Source organism: Biomphalaria glabrata, chromosome 5 (genome assembly GCF_947242115.1).
Source record: "Biomphalaria glabrata chromosome 5, xgBioGlab47.1, whole genome shotgun sequence".
Classification (NCBI taxonomy): Eukaryota; Metazoa; Mollusca; class Gastropoda; family Planorbidae; genus Biomphalaria; species Biomphalaria glabrata.
The window spans coordinates 40,016,567-40,034,405 of record NC_074715.1 but is presented as its reverse complement, the minus strand read 5'-3'; the positions used below and the strand labels follow the sequence as shown (position 1 = coordinate 40,034,405).

The 17,839-nt window shown below is 32.9% G+C and overlaps 2 protein-coding genes across 2 annotated transcripts; both read left to right on the top strand.

Moving 5' to 3' along the window:
* Nucleotides 1-325: 325 nt before the first annotated feature.
* On the top strand, nucleotides 326-14,789 carry LOC106065001 (protein KRI1 homolog). The gene is made up of 17 exons (XM_013223713.2): nucleotides 326-484; nucleotides 2,199-2,254; nucleotides 2,496-2,595; nucleotides 2,747-2,831; nucleotides 2,948-3,028; nucleotides 3,662-3,740; nucleotides 4,071-4,151; nucleotides 4,285-4,385; nucleotides 6,164-6,296; nucleotides 6,457-6,552; nucleotides 6,763-6,924; nucleotides 7,530-7,620; nucleotides 10,282-10,400; nucleotides 10,637-10,736; nucleotides 11,743-11,855; nucleotides 12,902-13,065; nucleotides 13,741-14,789. The coding sequence occupies exons 1-17, from the start codon at nucleotides 373-375 to the stop codon at nucleotides 14,753-14,755; spliced, it is 2,688 nt and encodes an 895-aa protein (XP_013079167.2). The 5' UTR covers nucleotides 326-372; the 3' UTR covers nucleotides 14,756-14,789.
* A 474-nt stretch (nucleotides 14,790-15,263) lies between these two features.
* LOC129926334 (hornerin-like) lies at nucleotides 15,264-16,364 on the top strand. Its single transcript, XM_056029656.1, has 2 exons — nucleotides 15,264-15,301; nucleotides 15,659-16,364. Exons 1-2 carry the CDS (start codon nucleotides 15,264-15,266, stop codon nucleotides 16,362-16,364), a joined length of 744 nt encoding a protein of 247 aa, XP_055885631.1.
* The last annotated feature ends 1,475 nt before the right edge of the window (nucleotides 16,365-17,839 follow it).

Here is a 17,839-nt window from a genome sequence, read left to right as displayed (position 1 = left end):
GAAGAAGATAATGTGTACGATTATCGACAAAGGTGATTAAATTATGAAAAAGGCGAAAGAAAAGGAAAATTATCTTTGCCAGGTAACACGGTTGTGTATGATTAATACTGCAATAATAAACATAATATTTTAAAATATATTTTTAATCTTACAAAACATTTTACATTGCTTTAAAATTTAAAAGAAAACTGAAATATAGTTATCATATAAGTTAAGAAGAAGATCTATTTCTAGATATAGATCTAGATCTAGCTTTCAAGTCTAGGTTTTAACCATTATATAAAATATTATTCTTTCTTGTAACTGCGCTGTCTTAAACCGGATGTACATGATATAAATAGAGTAGTAAACATTGACTTTTTACAGTAAAGCATGGATTTATTAGCTGGAGACTCTGACGAAGAAGATCAAGTTGAATTTAAGATAAATGAAAACTATGCAAAAAATTATGAAAAGTGGCGTAAAAAAGAAGAAAAACAAAAACGTAAGATAATGAAATGTTCCCTTTTTAATGTCCTTTATGTGTAAGCATTCATTCACAATTTTTTTTTTGAGTGACAAGTCAACTGACAGAAACTGAGAAGTCTACACAAGTGACAAGTCACTCAAGTCTCTCGCCGTCTGGCGACACTGGCGTGTTGGTTCTGACAGTTCTGTCACATCAATATGATCAATCACTGAATCAGACATCTGATTCTGACTCAAGACTCAACTTCTTAAGTCCAACTCAAAGTGTAACTTAGATCTCAGTCTAGATATCTGTAATCATTACGACATAAGAAGTGTGTCTTAGAGTCTTACACTACTTACAGTCTGTGTCACTGTGACTGTTAAATCTTGTCTTATAAAAATACTTTTACTTTTAAATTACAGTCATTACTGTCTGAGATTAATCATTATTACTACTACTTCAAAAGAGAATAAAACTACTTAATTTATAAATTAGATCTAGTCTTTCGCATTTCATGTGTCATTCATGTTACTCAGTTCTTCACTTCTTGTCTTTAAGAGGATAATTTCTTGATATTAGCATGGAAAGTGGAATTCTAACATAGATTATCTAAATCTAGATAGTTCTAGTTCTGTTGTTGCATCAAGCCTGTTTCTATACTTTAACCTTGTTGCAACACATAAGAAAATCCTGCTTTGCACTAATGCTTCAAATAGATTAAAGAAACTGAAATAAAATAGCGATGGCTTATTTTGAAATAATGTGGTACTCTTCAGATAAACTTAACGAAAAATCATTTTTAACTTTAGAATTATCCTCTTGATGACAAGATGCAGAGGAAGACCAAAAAGAATGTGGTGATGCAGTATACTAGATGAAGGCAAGAAGACAGGAAAAATCATGGCAGGCACTGAAACCTAATAAGAGTCTCTCACATCAATGCGTCTTTTAGCTCTTTATTTTTATCAAGTACTAAAATTTATAGTGGTAATTAGGATGTCATAGTCGAGGGAAAAAAAGAAATTGATGGCTTCAAAGTTCAGATGATTTAATCTCAGGGCTAACTAACTAATTAACCAAAACAAAGATACTAAAAAAAATCAAGTTTATTAGCTATTCTCTGTAATAGAAAAAAAAAATTACAGCATCACAATGAACTTTGAACCCATCAATTTCTTACACCTGACTTGGGGAAAAAGTAAAGGCAAATGGTCATTGTGCTGGCAACATGATACCCTTGTTAACTGTGGGCCACAGAAACATTTGACCTTTTTTTACATCATCTTCCCCAGAGAGTGGCAAGGTCTGAAAGGGGTACTTCAATTTTTGTTGACAAATAGCAAAAAAATAAAGTAATAAAAATATTTTTTTTATCTCCCTTGCCTATTATGCTCTCCCCTGCCTTTACTAAATCTGTTATTAGCATTCAACAGGCCCAAATAGAAATATCCAGTGTCTATGCGTTAGGAGAAATAGTCCTTCTTTCCTTGTCTCTAGTTCATCTGGTGTCTGAAAAGAAAATGACTTTCATGAAGGAATTAGTTAATTTAAAAAATACAGAACATTCAATTTAAATTAAAAGTTTTCAGTCTGGTTGTCAAGGAAAAAAAACTTGTGGTAGTAGACCATATCCACTCCACGTCTCTTTGACATCAGATTTTATTTTAACTAGATGTGTAGGGATACTTTACAAAATATCTCTGTATCTCTTTAAGAAATTTGAATGCTATTTTTCTTTTATTTTCAGTTTTAGACAGGTATGGAGATGCAGATTTTTCTGATTCATCTTCAGAGGATGAAATTGTGAGTATTGTATAATAAAATATCAGACAAATTCTTCTATATAAATATATTTACATTTTATTTTTAGAAGTATATTGAATGTGATTAACATGTTATCTGGAGAATAGCAGAGATTTAATACTATCAATTTTGGTGGTGATCTTTTTGGACAATAAAATATTACTCAATAATGGCATTCTTTTTTCTCTAGATTCTATATATCTACAATTTAATATTCCATAAATTACTTCTTCTTTTCCAGCGCTCCACTCCTCAGATGGATAAAGACTGGCTTCGAGCTTATGCTGTTGTTAGATTCCAGCAATCTAGATTATACAAAGAAGGAGAAAAATTCTTTAAAGGTAAGTGTTTGATGAAAAGTCTGTCTAGTTTTTTTTTTTTTTTTTTTTCTGTTGTTGTTAGGATAAAAATAGTGACAAAATCTCATTCATGGAAGTCTCAATTTTTAATTTTTAGCCTCAAAATTCAATAATTATTACATTGTAATTACAGAGGAGGCCAAGCCAGTTAGTAAAAAAAAAGAAAAAGCTACAACACTGAAAGATCATGAAAGAAAATTCTTGCTTGAAAAGGCAGGGTTAGTTATTTATCACTTATCCTCTGAATGCCTCATTGATCTAATAAAGCATATAATTACATCTTTTGTTTTTGTTATATCAATTCACTCAAAGATATTATTTTATAAAATAACAGAATTGAAAGTGATGAAGAATCAAAACCTAAGCAGCCAGCAGGGAAGAGTTACTTTGAAGAACAAGAGGAAATAAAACAAAGGTAATAAAAGTGACTACTAAATACCATTACTAAGTTACAAACATTTGATTGCATGCACTTCATTTCATGGCTCATAATGTCAGTCTTGGAACTGAGATCCCACAATGGTGTAAAGTAATTGGTTTTTATACAAGCTCTTTTGATTAGTCAATAATTTGTTATCTACAGATCTTTTCACCAAAATAAAACAAATACAACATATAGCACAAAAATATTTTAAGGAATTGCAGACACTAGACTAATCCAAATTTTGTTTTTTAAATTTATGCTTTTATTATTGAAGATAAATGTGCTTATCACCTTTATATTTCTGTTTACATTTATCCTACATTGTTTTTTTATTCTATTTAATACGTTTTCTTGCTAGCAGGTAAAGGTGTACCTGTACAAATTGATTTTTAAAAAAAAATAATTTTATGCTGTGTCACAAAAGTTGTTTAAATAAAGTTTATTTGAATGATAGCGTAAATTAAAATTGAATATTTCATAAATATTCTGTTGACCATGTCTATCAAAAGTTGAATCTTTAATATAATTTGTGCTGTTGATGCTTGGTTTTATTTTAGCCTGTCCTTCTAACGTATAAAGTAAACTAAGTTTTACAATTATTATATCAAACTGTTCTGTTTTCAGTTTCAAAGAAGTTCTCAATGATTCTAGTGACGAGGAAGAAGGTCTTCTTGTGAGGAAAGAAAAAACGTTAGAAGAGAAGGTACCAAACGTACAAAATATCTATTGAAGCATTTTGCAATTTCCCTTAATTTCTTTTATGTCTGTTGAGTTTGCTTGTTAAATTGTCATTCTCCTGCATACAACAGTCCATTTCAGTCAATGATGTCTTCGGCTCATTTTCATTTTATCTGCTTTTGTATTTATTTCTATATTGAGCAAAATTATTACCATACCAGATATTTTGTTTGTGTAGTTTGTGATGTAATGTATCAATTTATTCAAACTATTGTTTTGTTCTTTTCTGTGAATATTTGAGCAGTTTTGTTTAAAATTTTGTGGATATTTGTATGTGTACTACTTATTTTCTTAGAAAAAAGAAGAAAATGATTACCTTGAATGGATTAAAGGAATGAAGGATGAACTTGATGATAAAGAAGCAGCATCTGAACTTGTAAGTAATATTTCTGTCCACAATTTTTGACTACTGTGATTTTGAAACATTTTATAGAGCTTTATTTATTGCTAGTTCATATTCAGAAATCAGATTAATTATTCTGTACATCTTAAACATTTCTTAAATTTAGGCTCCATTAAAAGCTTACTGGAATGATCCTAACTTAAGTGAAAAAGAAAAAGTCTTGAGAGATTATATCTTAAATAATGGCTACATTGACCAGGAAGACAGGTAGGTAAAAGGCTACTTGTGCCATCAAAGTACTAACAACAGGGTTCATAGTGTTCCTAAAATCTCCAAAAAATGAAAAGTATCCTAAAATTCTCTTAAAAATTACCAGAACTCTCCTAAAATTTTGTCCACTCTCCTAAAATTTTTACCCAATATTTTTTAAATATAATTTTGCTTATTTCTTGCTAAAAATGTGTGGGGGACAAAAAAAACAGCATAACTAGGCATTCTGATCACATGACCTTATGGGCTGGCTGTGTTAATGAGCTGACCAGTGACTCATCTACATCGCATTTCACCTACTTGTGAAGGACCTTGTGATTGAAGATGGCCTTTGGTTCAAGCTAGCATTTCACCTGGCATTATTTTTCTGAAGGCAGCGCAGAAATGGTTGTTTCTTTTCAATGTGCGCTAGATCTAGTCTGTAGTAACTATTGTCTATAATTATATCAATTACCAGCCTAATGTGTAGGCTACACCCCTCCTGCTCTCCCTTACCTAAAATCTTCTTGTAACAGTAAGAGTGACTTCGCGTGTAAAATCCGTAAGACATCTAGCTAGTAACAGTATCTAGATTTATATCTAAGTAGATCTAGTGAAGATAATTTGCACCTAACCTGAAAACACTGTGAATTTTAGTCAATTTAATGATCTCGTGTGATGATGCCTATTTGTCTTGTAGTTAATTGATGCCTGTCTGATTCCGACAGATTACTCTGATTAACCTACAAGCAAACATACACATCTAGTTTTAACAAGTGGAGAGATCAATCCAAACAAAAGGACACAGTCGATGTCTCTGTCGCTAAAATGCGTCCTCCCCTTATGAAATCCTATCACCAACTCCTTTTCTGTCTCTAGGTAGCCTCTAATCCAACTAAGTCCTAAAGTCACTATCGCGTTCAAAGTCCGTCATTTATGGTGCGTCTTTATACAAAATAAAAATGCAAATACTAACGTAGTGTCTAACACTCGATACATCTAATGTCTAGATTACTCTAGAAATACGCTAAATCACTAGAATCTAGTCAAAAATAATTCGTACAGAGCCGTGAAAAGTCCATTTCAGTGACTTAGATCTAAACTTTAGATTTACGGTAGATTTAACGAAAATATTTTGCACAAAGCCATGAATAGTCCACGATTTTTAGTGACTTAGTTTTAGTTACAATCTATCAAATAAGCCTATATTGTCCTATATATTACAGGCTCTGTTTATGAGAAGGATTTAAGTTAGCTAATGAAAGAATAAAACATTACCTCAAATGCACACCATGACTCTAGTATCTATAAGATACACATAGGAACTAAAAATGTAAATTTCCATCACAGAGAATACACATTATGAAGGCATCTCTAAGAATGTTTCTTATTTTAAAAAATGGAAAGCAAACATTTGTAATGTTCTTTACTAAATCTTTGAAAAAAATGGTTGTTTGAGGTTTTGGGATGACAGTCAAGTTGATTAAAAGATAACTTTCATTACATTTTCTGTGGGCATACCACAGCTGATAACATTGTTTCTGTGGCATATTGGCAAGGTATTTATTATTTTTAAAATCAAATAACAATAATTGATTTGATAAATGCTTAGTTTTGATGTTTTACTATGTATCACACAAACGGATGGGAAACACACACTTATCATACATTTCATCCTTAAAAAACCTCATAAAATCTCCTAAAATTTTGTCATGGAAAAGTGCTACTAACCCTGTAACAAGTGTTTTGCTCATTAGCTCACATTTTGACTAATCATAATCACTTGCTATTTACAGTAGTGAAGAAAGTGATGAAGAGGACAGGGTAGCTAACCTACCAAACTTTGAAGCAGAAGAAGACTTTCTTGAAAAGGCGGAAGAGTATGAGCATAAATATAATTTTCGTCATGAAGAGCCTGGTGGTGATGAGGTTTTCACACTTTTTTTTTTAATGCATATGTTTTCCTTTAATTTATATATCTACACTTGGAAGACATATCTGATAAGTTATATATCTACAGTAGAGAGACATATCTGATATTTTTAAAAGTTATTTGAAGCTTTAATATGTTTTATAACTTTGTTGGCAGATTAAAAGTTACCCTCGTGTTATTGAAACTTCAGTGCGGACAAAGGATACACGAAGAGCAGATAAGCGTCAGAGAAAGCTGGACAAAAAGAGATTGGTAAACAAATTTTTTTTATAAAACAGTTAATTGGTTCTGTAAAGTTTTTAGTTCATCTGATTTTCATACAGGATAAGTTGTCTACTTCAACCTCAGCCAAATACTTGACGAATATTTTAATTTTATTTCAGTCCAACATAGGCATCAAAAATAAAATCTAATTTTTGGTTTTATGTTTGTAATTACATGCAAACTATTTGTTTTGTCAAGCTTAAAGAGCAGAGAAAGGAAGAGATTCGTCTATTACAAAAGATTCAAATAGAAGAAAGGAAAGAAAAACTTGAGAAACTCAGACAGATTGCTGATAGACCTGACCTGGATTATGATCTGGAGGCAGATTTTGATCCTGATGAACACAATAAACTAATGCAGGTTAGCAGAGATTTTAAAATAAATCTGTCAGCTTTTCTAATCTTATAAACCTTGTGTTGTGTACTTTTGTCTTTTCATGCCCAAAAATGGTGCCCAGGCACCATCTGGTGAAATTCTTGTAGTAGTATAGAAACCAGATTTAGAACCATACAGAATTGTGCAAATTACTTGGTATAATAGCTGGACTAGATATTTTCCTATCTTGCCAAACTCAATTTGTTTCTGTGAACTTAAAGAAGGATGACATAAGAGAAGCTTAAACATTGAAAAATAAAAGCACCAAGGATGTAAAGAAAACTATCAGACAATAACTTAACATTTATTATATTGTGACCAAATATGTAGAGGACATCTATTGGAAGTTATGTAGAATACTGCACTTAATATTCCACTGTAAGGCAAAGGTATAAACTGAAATTATGATGAAATATTTAATTTTGAGCTATTACAGAAAATGGAAAGTTGTTTTTGTATATAAAAAAAAAACAACAACTTAAAATGAGTATTTCATTTTTTTTTTAAATGTTATACTTGACAAAACAAAGTATTAAGGCATATCTCACATTTCTTAAAAAATTTTTCATTTCTTAAAAAATTTTTTCAAGAAATATTTTGATGAAGATTATTATGGTGAAGATGGTGCTGAAGCCAAGAAACCTGAGTTTGAATATGATGCTGCTGTGGATGATGAACCAGGTGGGTGTCTTGCACTTACATTTATTTGTGTAAAAGTTTTGATTTTATTTATAGTTTCACATCATATGGTCCAAGAGGATCCCATTTGAAAAAAGGATCTTGCTAGCATATTGATGTTCCCACCTTCAAACTGAATTTCTTTATATAAAAGCTCTTTCTACAGACTTGTCTTCTTTGCAAAATTTTTTAAAGAAATAGTTTTAGATCTATAGATCTTTCTATAGATGTGTCTACATAAAATGTCTCTAAAGAGACTTTTTGAAAAAAAAAGTATACTTTCTCTAATATTGTTTGCTTGTTTTTGTTAACATGTTTCGAATGTTCCTTCAGAATAGAACATTATGATATTCTAGCCCAAACCTCTAGCATGACAGTGTTGAACCATGGACCATTGAGGTAACAGTCCAGTGCGCATACCACACAACCAGTATAAATAGTACTTAAATATGCACATTTTAACATAAAACATTAAAATACTCATACAGATTCTAAAATACACATTCTTATTGATTGGTGAATGTAGGAATCTCTCCATGATGTCTATCAGACCATGAGATCATAAAAATACACAGTCAGATAAAAGCAGTAGCCAGTACAAAACCCAAAAGAAAAATCTTACTCTGGAATAAATGTAATCTAACACAACTACACCAAGCTGCATTAAACTTTCAACAAACATTCTTATTAGAAAAAGACATTAACCAACCTCTGGAATTGTAAACAGAAGGAAAACCTAAATAGAAAATTTAAAGAAACTAATGCAGAAAGAGTTTACAAAAAGTATATAAAAATTAAACACTTAACCCAAAATGTAAGCAGACAGCTGCAGAGTGAATACATAAACAATGTAATATCTAAAGATAACAACAAAACAAAAACCTATGGTCATACATTAAGTCTAAGAAAATGGAAACAACAGGCATAGCGCCATTAAAAGATGAACATAACATAATACATAATGATAATGAAACTAAAGCAAACATCCTAAACAAATACTTTGCATCAGCATTCTCAGCCCCAGGAGACAAAGACATATTACTGAATTTGAACCAAGTAGACAACATAGAAGATATAGTAGTACAAGAAAATGGAATTCAAAAACTATTAGCCAACACCAAACCAAATAAAGCGTCTGGACCTGATGGTATTCCAGCTAGATTACTCAAAGAACTAAGCAATGAGCTAGCCCCAGTGTTCAAAATACTCTTTCAGGCTTCACTTAACCAGGGCAGAGTACCAAAGGACTGGAAAGAAGCTAATGTCACCCTCCTATTTAAAAAAATAATAAAGATTATTATTATTATTAAAATCCTAGAACACATAATATGTAGCAACATCATAAACGACTTAGACAAACATAATGTCCTCACACCATACCAACATGGCTTTAGGAAATATAGATCATATGAAACAACTAATAGGACTAATTGATGATTTTTCAAAAGGTTTAGATAATAGTGAACAAATAGATGCTATCTTACTAGATTTTTCTAAGGCTTTTGACAAAGTTCACCACCATAGTTTGCTTAAAAAATTAAAATATTTCAGCATTAATGGTCCACTGCATCAGTGGATTAAAGATTTTCTGATAGGGAGAGAACAAACTGTAATAATAAATGGCTCTAAATCAACACCGATAACAGTAAACTCAGGTGTACCCCAAGGAACAGTCTTGGGTCCACTACTATTTTTAATTTACATAAATGATTTACCACATTGCATTACTTCAGGAACAAAAGTCAGATTATTTGCAGACAATTGCATAATATATAGAACAATAAAAACAACACAAGACACAGATATTTTACAAAGAGAATTAGATGAATTACAGAAATGGGAATCAAATTGGAGCATGTCTTTCCACCCAGAAAAATGTCAGTTGTTAAGAGTAACAAAAAAACTAAAACAAATTAATTCCACTTATCTTATTCACGGCAAACCAGTAACACAGACTAAAAACGCAAAATACCTAGGTTTTATAATAAATGAAAAACTGTCATGGAATCCACATATTGATGAAACTACAAAAAAATCAAACAAAGCATTAGGATTTATTAAAAGAAATTTCTATAAATCAAATAAGAACATAAACCTAAAATGTTATTTAACCTTGGTTAGGCCAATAATAGAATATGCATCCTCCGTTTGGGACCCCTCAACTCAAGAAAACATTAAGAAACTGGAACAGACACAAAATAGAGCAGTGAGATCCATAACAAATGAATATTCATATTTGACTAGAGTAACACCTTTAGTAAAATCACTAAATTTAGAAAGCCTTCAGGACAGAAGGCTCAAAAGTAAAGTAGCAATCATACATAAAACACTGAACCATAATCTTCAAATACAAAAACAAAATTTAATAAAATACTCTGAAAGACACAAAGATAAAGGCACATTCCTCGTCCCATATGCTAGGACAAATTTGTACAAATACTCATTCTTCCCTAGTGCTATTAGAGCATGGAATGGGTTGCCTGGGCTAGCCAGGAAAACCAATGACTTGGCAGAATTTAAGTCATTGGTTAATATGCATGACTAAATGCATGACGCGTAGGACGTAATCATCTTCTTTTTTGAAGAAACGTCTGTATTATATAAGATAAGATGATGTAAAATTACATTGACAATAATTATTCATTCTAAATTTTTGGTTTGTAGATGACTGGTGGAAGGAAAGAATAAATGAGGAACAACAAGGTGATGGAGAGAATGAAGAAGCCTTTCAAGAAGGTTATGAAGAAGACTATGAACCAGGAGTTGATGATCCTGATTTTGTTGTACGTTTTTCTTTTGTTTGTTTGCTTAGTTATTCATTGGCATTTTCTATTCCTAAAGTAAATTTTCAAGAGCTTAAAATAATTTGCTCTTTTTTTCAGGTTTTGGTACAATTCTAAAACAATATAGAAAAAATTAAAATGCTGGAACTACTATTTTACTATTGATAGCCACTTATAATTAAAATTCATTTATGATCTTTTACCCACATGTGATTTATCTTTTGTATTGACTGCAGATGGATGCTGATTATGACCCCACACATGATTACAAAGCTGAAAAGAAAAAAAATAAAAAGAAGAAAGGATTGGTTGAAAAGCTACCTGTTTTTGATCCAAGTAAGTCTTTCTATTTATTATAGAGGCCTAATGCAATTTCTTTATTTCATTTTGATATTCAACACTTAACATTTTTTTTTGTGGAATAAATATTACAGTTAAATCAAGCTAATCTGATCACATCTGGATATGGTCTTTTTATCCTAATAACCAACTTGTCTGATTAAACCAATCTTCCTTATCCTACAAGACAGTTTGTGTTATAATTTATGTACTATATCAAATGTTTATTAAACTTTTTTAACTGTGTGATTGACATGTTTAGCTAACATACAAAAAAGACCTACAAACTTTCTTCATATATGCGAAGCATAGAGAAAGTATCTGCTTAATTCTAGTCAATGCTTGAAGATCTGATCCAGTGGGATCTGACACATTCTCTTGACAGACTGCACTTGAACATAATCATCACCATCTAATCCAGCAATGGGGCTGCTCTCCTTCATCAAATACTGCTGCAAAGTTTCTATGTCTCTCTTAGTATCCTGTGCTGTCATTTGCACCACCTCAAAAGGGCATCATCCTCATTTGCGGTCATTGCAGTGTCACAATCTTCATTCATTTTTGCATCATTGGTTTGGATGGTTAAAAAAATGTATTTTTCTGAAGTGCCACATTTCCGACATGAGGCTTATTTTTTGTATTTGCTCTTTTGTTCTTTGGTCTCCTTCAGTAGAATTTCAGTCCAAATGAACAGATAACATTACATATATAATAATAGAAATTGTTTTGATACTTAAGGATTTTGACAGATAAACCTTAGGTCTAATTAACAGGGTTTGACTGTAATATTTATGTATTTACTTATTCATTTCTAAATTTGTTAGTTCTAGTACTAATAATTATACAATTTTCTACTTTTTTATTTATTTTAATTTTTGTTAACATGTTGCTATTGTTATTGTTTCTATTGTTATTTTTTGTTGACTAGTTTTATGTTACATCCTTGTAGCAGGTTTAATACTGTAACCAATGAAATTGTTTAATTGTTTAATTATTTGCCCAGCCAAGAAAACATTTGATGAATACATTGAAGAATATCTAAAAGACAAAATTGATTCTCTGCCATTTACCTATAGAGAAGTGGTCCCCAATGATTATGGACTCTCAACAGAAGAAGTGAGTGTAAAGCTACAATACATTGTCTATTGAGCTTCAGTTCATTGTATTCAAGTGGTACATGTTGTCAAAGAAGATTTCATTGTTTTTTTAAAGCACCAACTTTAGATCATAGGTCATGTCATCATCTATAGATGAGTTAGTGATGAACATGTTCCCCTTGTCCTTTGCCTTGTCCTTTGCCGTCATATGTGGAAGAATATGTAGGTCACAGCTGGGCCTCATATATACATAAACATCTGCATTCTGACTTGATTGATTGATTAATATTTTGGGCAGTCAAAAAACATAACTGCCACTGACCTTTTTTATCCTCAAGTCCAAGATAGCTAATATCATCAAAAACTGTATTATGCTAATTCTCTCTTTGTGACTGTTATATCTTGTAATATTAGGTTTTTATCATATGCAAGATTCAAATAATGTAAATATCATCTTAGAATAGTTAAAGTCTTAGAAATAGTTTATAAATATAATGCAGTCATTTGTATTTATATTCTGTTGTCCAAAATGTGTACATGCAAATGTTAGTTTTTATCTAAACACTTTAGTGTTAAGACATTCATCTGAAGATCCATGAGGCAGGAACAAAAGCTTGAAATGTATCTGAAATAGTGGCTATTAGGGTATTTTGAATTTACTTCCCCTTACCTTTTTTTTTTTTTTTTTTTTTAACCAGTTAAACATTTTCAAATTTTAGGATGCTCAGGAATAAATCTAAAAATATTACATCAATTTACAGACTTTGCCAAATGTTAAAGGTCTCGCTTTGAATCTGAGATGATTAATTAAGTTGTCCTGATTCCATTCATCTCCAGTGTGAATATTTGTGAGAAAGGTTCATTGGTATTTGTGCTGGACATAGGATTCCATAACATCAATTGGATGTAGAAACACAAAAATAGTTGCATTTGACATCATCTGCTAACTCTAGAAGAGAAAAACATACTTTTACTTTTTATGTATCATAATATTTAGTGTTTATATATTTAAAGTATGAACAGTCCAGTAGGTTTTCTATAAATGTAGTTTGATTTCTTCAACAGATTCTGAAGGCTCCAGAGAGAGAACTCAATTCCTGGGTTTCAGTGAAGAAGATGAGTCAGTACAAGTCCAAACAGGAAGAACTTGCTGAGCGACGAAAATTTCATTCCAGGGCTAAAAGTTTTGAGAAAAAGGTGAAAATATTGCCATCCCTGCTGGAACCAAAGTAAGTGTTTGAATTATAATAAAAAATTTTTATTATGATCATTCAGCGATGAATACCCACTCTCATCTTTGGACAGCTATACCATTATTTCAGCACACATTTGTTGTTGATGCATGTTGTGTATGAAACCTGTTGTTAAATGGAAGCTGTATAGTAATTGTATTTTGACATTTGATCCATGTGCTTTTTTAATTTACAACTTTTTGTTTTGTGTTTTTATCAATGTTAAAAAGACTTTTCATTGTGTAGTTTGACTCAGAGGCCTAATAGTCTAAGTAAAATACCTGTATGTCAAATCATCCATTTCTGTTACAAAGGGTAACATGATGGATGCTGAGCACTGTACAATAATCAGCTAATGTAGTTTAGTCCATTACCTTGTTTGTTGCCTGTGAACTGTAAGGAATGTGTCAACTGATTTATCCAATTCAAACTTACTGGTACTTTGAACCCAAGCAATGAGATATGTTGGAAATGTTGGTTGCATTAAACTCTAAACATGTTGAATTAATTGAATCCAATAATTGGCCTGACTCAAATGTACATATTTATGTCAGTTTTATTACACAAGGTATACAATACCTCTGATTTTATTGACTTGATTGAGCATTCAAATGTGACATATATCTTTGAAAAGCTTTTATCATGAGATGTTTCTATTTTTTTCTTCACCAGAGAGGCTAAAAAAAAGAAGAAAAAGAAATCAGGGGCCAGTGAATCTGCTGTTGAGACAGCAGGTGATCAAAGCCTGGAAAAATCTTTGGATGAAGAAAGGAGTTCAGAGGGAGAAAAGCAAACCGAAGAGACTGTTTCCCAGAATGAATCTGTTTCCAAGATTAAATCTGTTTCCAAGAATGAATCTGTTTCCAAGAAGCTGGTATCAACACAGAAAGAGAGGAAAAGAAAAGCCTGCTTAGAAGACTCTGACATGGAAATAAAACGACAGAAACTATCTCAGGATCAGGATAGCTCAAATCATCCAGAAAAGAAAAAGAAGAAAAAGGGAGATAAAAATTTAACTGATGTATTTTTGACTGACAAACAGACTAATGCCAGAATGATGTCAATTGATGACTGTCAGGTCACACTTGATATAAGGAACAATAATGAAACATTAACAAATAACAAGGATCCTTCTGAATGCAAAAACATTCAGCCGAAAAGTAAAATCAAGAAAAAAGTTAAACATCTTGATGTATTATCTCCCCATTCGAAAGATCATTCTGTAAGTAAGGATGTATCCCGAAATAAAATCAAGGAGAAAGTTGTGGAGTCTCCTGATGATGTATTATCTCCTTCGTCTAAAGCTCAGTCTTCAACTAAGCAGCTCAATCTGGCGATATCAACCAGTCCAGAAGTAAAGAAAACAAACAAAATGGAATCCGACCCAGTTCCAACTTTCAGTTCAAACAACACACAAAACCAAAGCACAGACCCAGCCAAGAAGACAAAGAAGAAAAGAAAGAAGAAATCCAATACAGAGAATGCCACTGAGGTCAAAAAGAAGAAAAAGAAAATTTCTATCAAAAATTTTAGTGCTGCAGACAAAATGGGAGAAAATAAAACACTGGACAGCAGACAGCTGGAACGTCAGTTGAGTAAGGTCATGTCTGCTGCTAGGTTGAGTAAGTATGGCTTAGGTCCCAATGCTGTGAAAATGAAGAAAAAGAAGAAGAAGCAGAAGCAATGATACATTTTATGTAAAATAAAATATGTCAAAAGTTGTTTCTGGGTCTCATAGTTGTTTAATTAGAAATAATTTTAAAATTGATTGTTTTGTTACAATGAAAAAAGAGATACGTTTTTTAAAAACAAATATGTTTCTCTCCATAGTTCTATATTTTTCATATGATCAAAATACTAAGTATACCCAACGGCTATACCTATTGATTTGTTCCCTGATATATCACATTATATATATGGTTTGAAACTCCAAGATGTGACAAAGGCTATTCCTTTAAGATATATCACATTATACATATGGTTTGAAACTCCAAGATGTGACAAAGGCTATTCCTTTAAGATTCGAACACAAGTCCATCTATCTTATGTCCTCTCTAAAGGTCTAGTGAACAGTTGGCCTAATTAAATTATATTTCATAAAACTTTCCTCAACACTCTGGCTTTATTGAATTGAAATAGTTGATAGACTATACGTTGTTTAATTCAGCTTCTGAAAATAGTCGTTTTTCGCATGAATGTTAAAGAGTCATCTAGAGTTAAAGAGTCATCTAGAGTAAGCCGATAAAAGTAACATATAACCATGTAATAATAAGCGTCAAGGTTGTTTTTAATTGTATAAACCCTGTGTTAATACTAAAAGAAACATTGTACATTTCCATAGTAAGCCTACTTAAAAATAACCAAGGGAGTTCATTTGAAACTAGTTCTAGGTCTTGTATTTTGGAGCAGCTAATTTAAGAGAGGATACAACTATAAGAGAAGACAACAATCAGGGGATCCTTCAGTTGTGAAGTTTAAACCTACATGTCTATCATTGGTGGCTGTTAAAATGCATGGCTTCTAATCCGGGGGTCTCAGGTTCGAATGCTGATGAAAACTGGGATTTTTAACTTCCACTTGACTAACATAGTCTGAGCTATGGGTCGCAAGCTCTGAAAGGGGAACACAGTCTGAGCTATGGGTCACAAGTTCTGAAAGGGGAACATAGTCTGAGCTATGGGTCACAAGTTCTGAAAGGGGAACATAGTCTGAGCTATGGGTCACAAGTTCTGAAAGGGGAACATAGTCTGAGCTATGGATCGCAAGCTCTGAAAGGGGAACATAGTCTGAGCTATGGATCGCAAGCTCTGAAAGGGGAACACAGTCTGAGCTATGGGTCACAAGCTCTGAAAGGGGAACACAGTCTGAGCTATGGGTCACAAGTTCTGAAAGGGGAACATAGTCTGAGCTATGGATTGCAAGCTCTGAAAGGGGAACATAGTCTGAGCTATGGGTCGCAAGTTCTGAAAGGGGAACACAGTCTGAGCTATGGGTCACAAGTTCTGAAAGGGGAACACAGTCTGAGCTATGGGTCACAAGTTCTGAAAGGGGAACATAGTCTGAGCTATGGGTCGCTAGTTCTGAAAGGGGAACACAGTCTGAGCTATGGGTCACAAGTTCTGAAAGGGGAACACGGTCTGAGCTATGGGTCGCTAGTTTTGAAAGGGGAACATAGTCTGAGCTATGGGTCACAAGCTCTGAAAGGGGAACATAGTCTGAGCTATGGGTCACAAGTTCTGAAAGGGGAACATAGTCTGAGCTATGGGTCACAAGCTCTGAAAGGGGAAACAGTCTGAGCTATGGGTCACAAGCTCTGAAAGGGGAACATAGTCTGAGCTATGGGCCGTAAGCTCTGAAAGGGGAACACAGTCTGAGCTATGGGTCACAAGCTCTGAAAGGGGAACACAGTCTGAGCTATGGGTCACAAGTTCTGAAAGGGGAACATAGTCTGAGCTATGGATTGCAAGCTCTGAAAGGGGAACATAGTCTGAGCTATGGGTCGCAAGTTCTGAAAGGGGAACACAGTCTGAGCTATGGGTCACAAGTTCTGAAAGGGGAACACAGTCTGAGCTATGGGTCACAAGTTCTGAAAGGGGAACATAGTCTGAGCTATGGGTCGCTAGTTCTGAAAGGGGAACACAGTCTGAGCTATGGGTCACAAGTTCTGAAAGGGGAACACGGTCTGAGCTATGGGTCGCTAGTTTTGAAAGGGGAACATAGTCTGAGCTATGGGTCACAAGCTCTGAAAGGGGAACATAGTCTGAGCTATGGGTCACAAGTTCTGAAAGGGGAACATAGTCTGAGCTATGGGTCACAAGCTCTGAAAGGGGAAACAGTCTGAGCTATGGGTCACAAGCTCTGAAAGGGGAACATAGTCTGAGCTATGGGCCGTAAGCTCTGAAAGGGGAACTTTACTTTTTATTTATTATTGAATCGGGGTAATATTGTGTGCTAATGATGTGTTCTCAATCTTTGATTTCTACTTGGAGTATGAAATTGTTAATTTCCTAAAGAAGATTTCTACCCCTTAAACCAGTAGCTCTGAGATACTTTGGTCATCAAAGTCCTCTGGCAATACTGACAAATGTGTCAACCAACCAGTTCTTTTGTTACAAACAACATTTCCAACTAAGACTACAAGAGTTGTGTTACAATCTCAGAGAAAAAACATTTCCAACTAAGACTACAAGAGTTTTGTTACAATCTCAGACAAAAAACATTTCCAACTAAGACTGTAAGAGTTGTGTTACAATCTCAGACAAAAAACATTTCCAACTAAGACTACAAGAGTTGTGTTACAATCTCAGACAAAAAACATTTCCAACTAAGACTACAAGAGTTTTGTTACAATCTCAGACAAAAAACATTTCCAACTAAGACTGTAAGAGTTGTGTTACAATCTCAGACAAAAAACATTTCCAACTAAGACTACAAGAGTTTTGTTACAATCTCAGACAAAAAACATTTCCAACTAAGACTGTAAGAGTTGTGTTACAATCTCAGACAAAAAACATTTCCAACTAAGACTACAAGAGTTTTGTTACAATCTCAGACAAAAAACATTTCCAACTAAGACTGTAAGAGTTTTGTTACAATCTCAGACAAAAAACATTTCCAACTAAGACTGTAAGAGTTGTGTTACAATCTCAGACAAAAAACATTTCCAACTAAGACTACAAGAGTTTTGTTACAATCTCAGACAAAAAACATTTCCAACTAAGACTGTAAGAGTTGTGTTACAATCTCAGACAAAAAACATTTCCAACTAAGA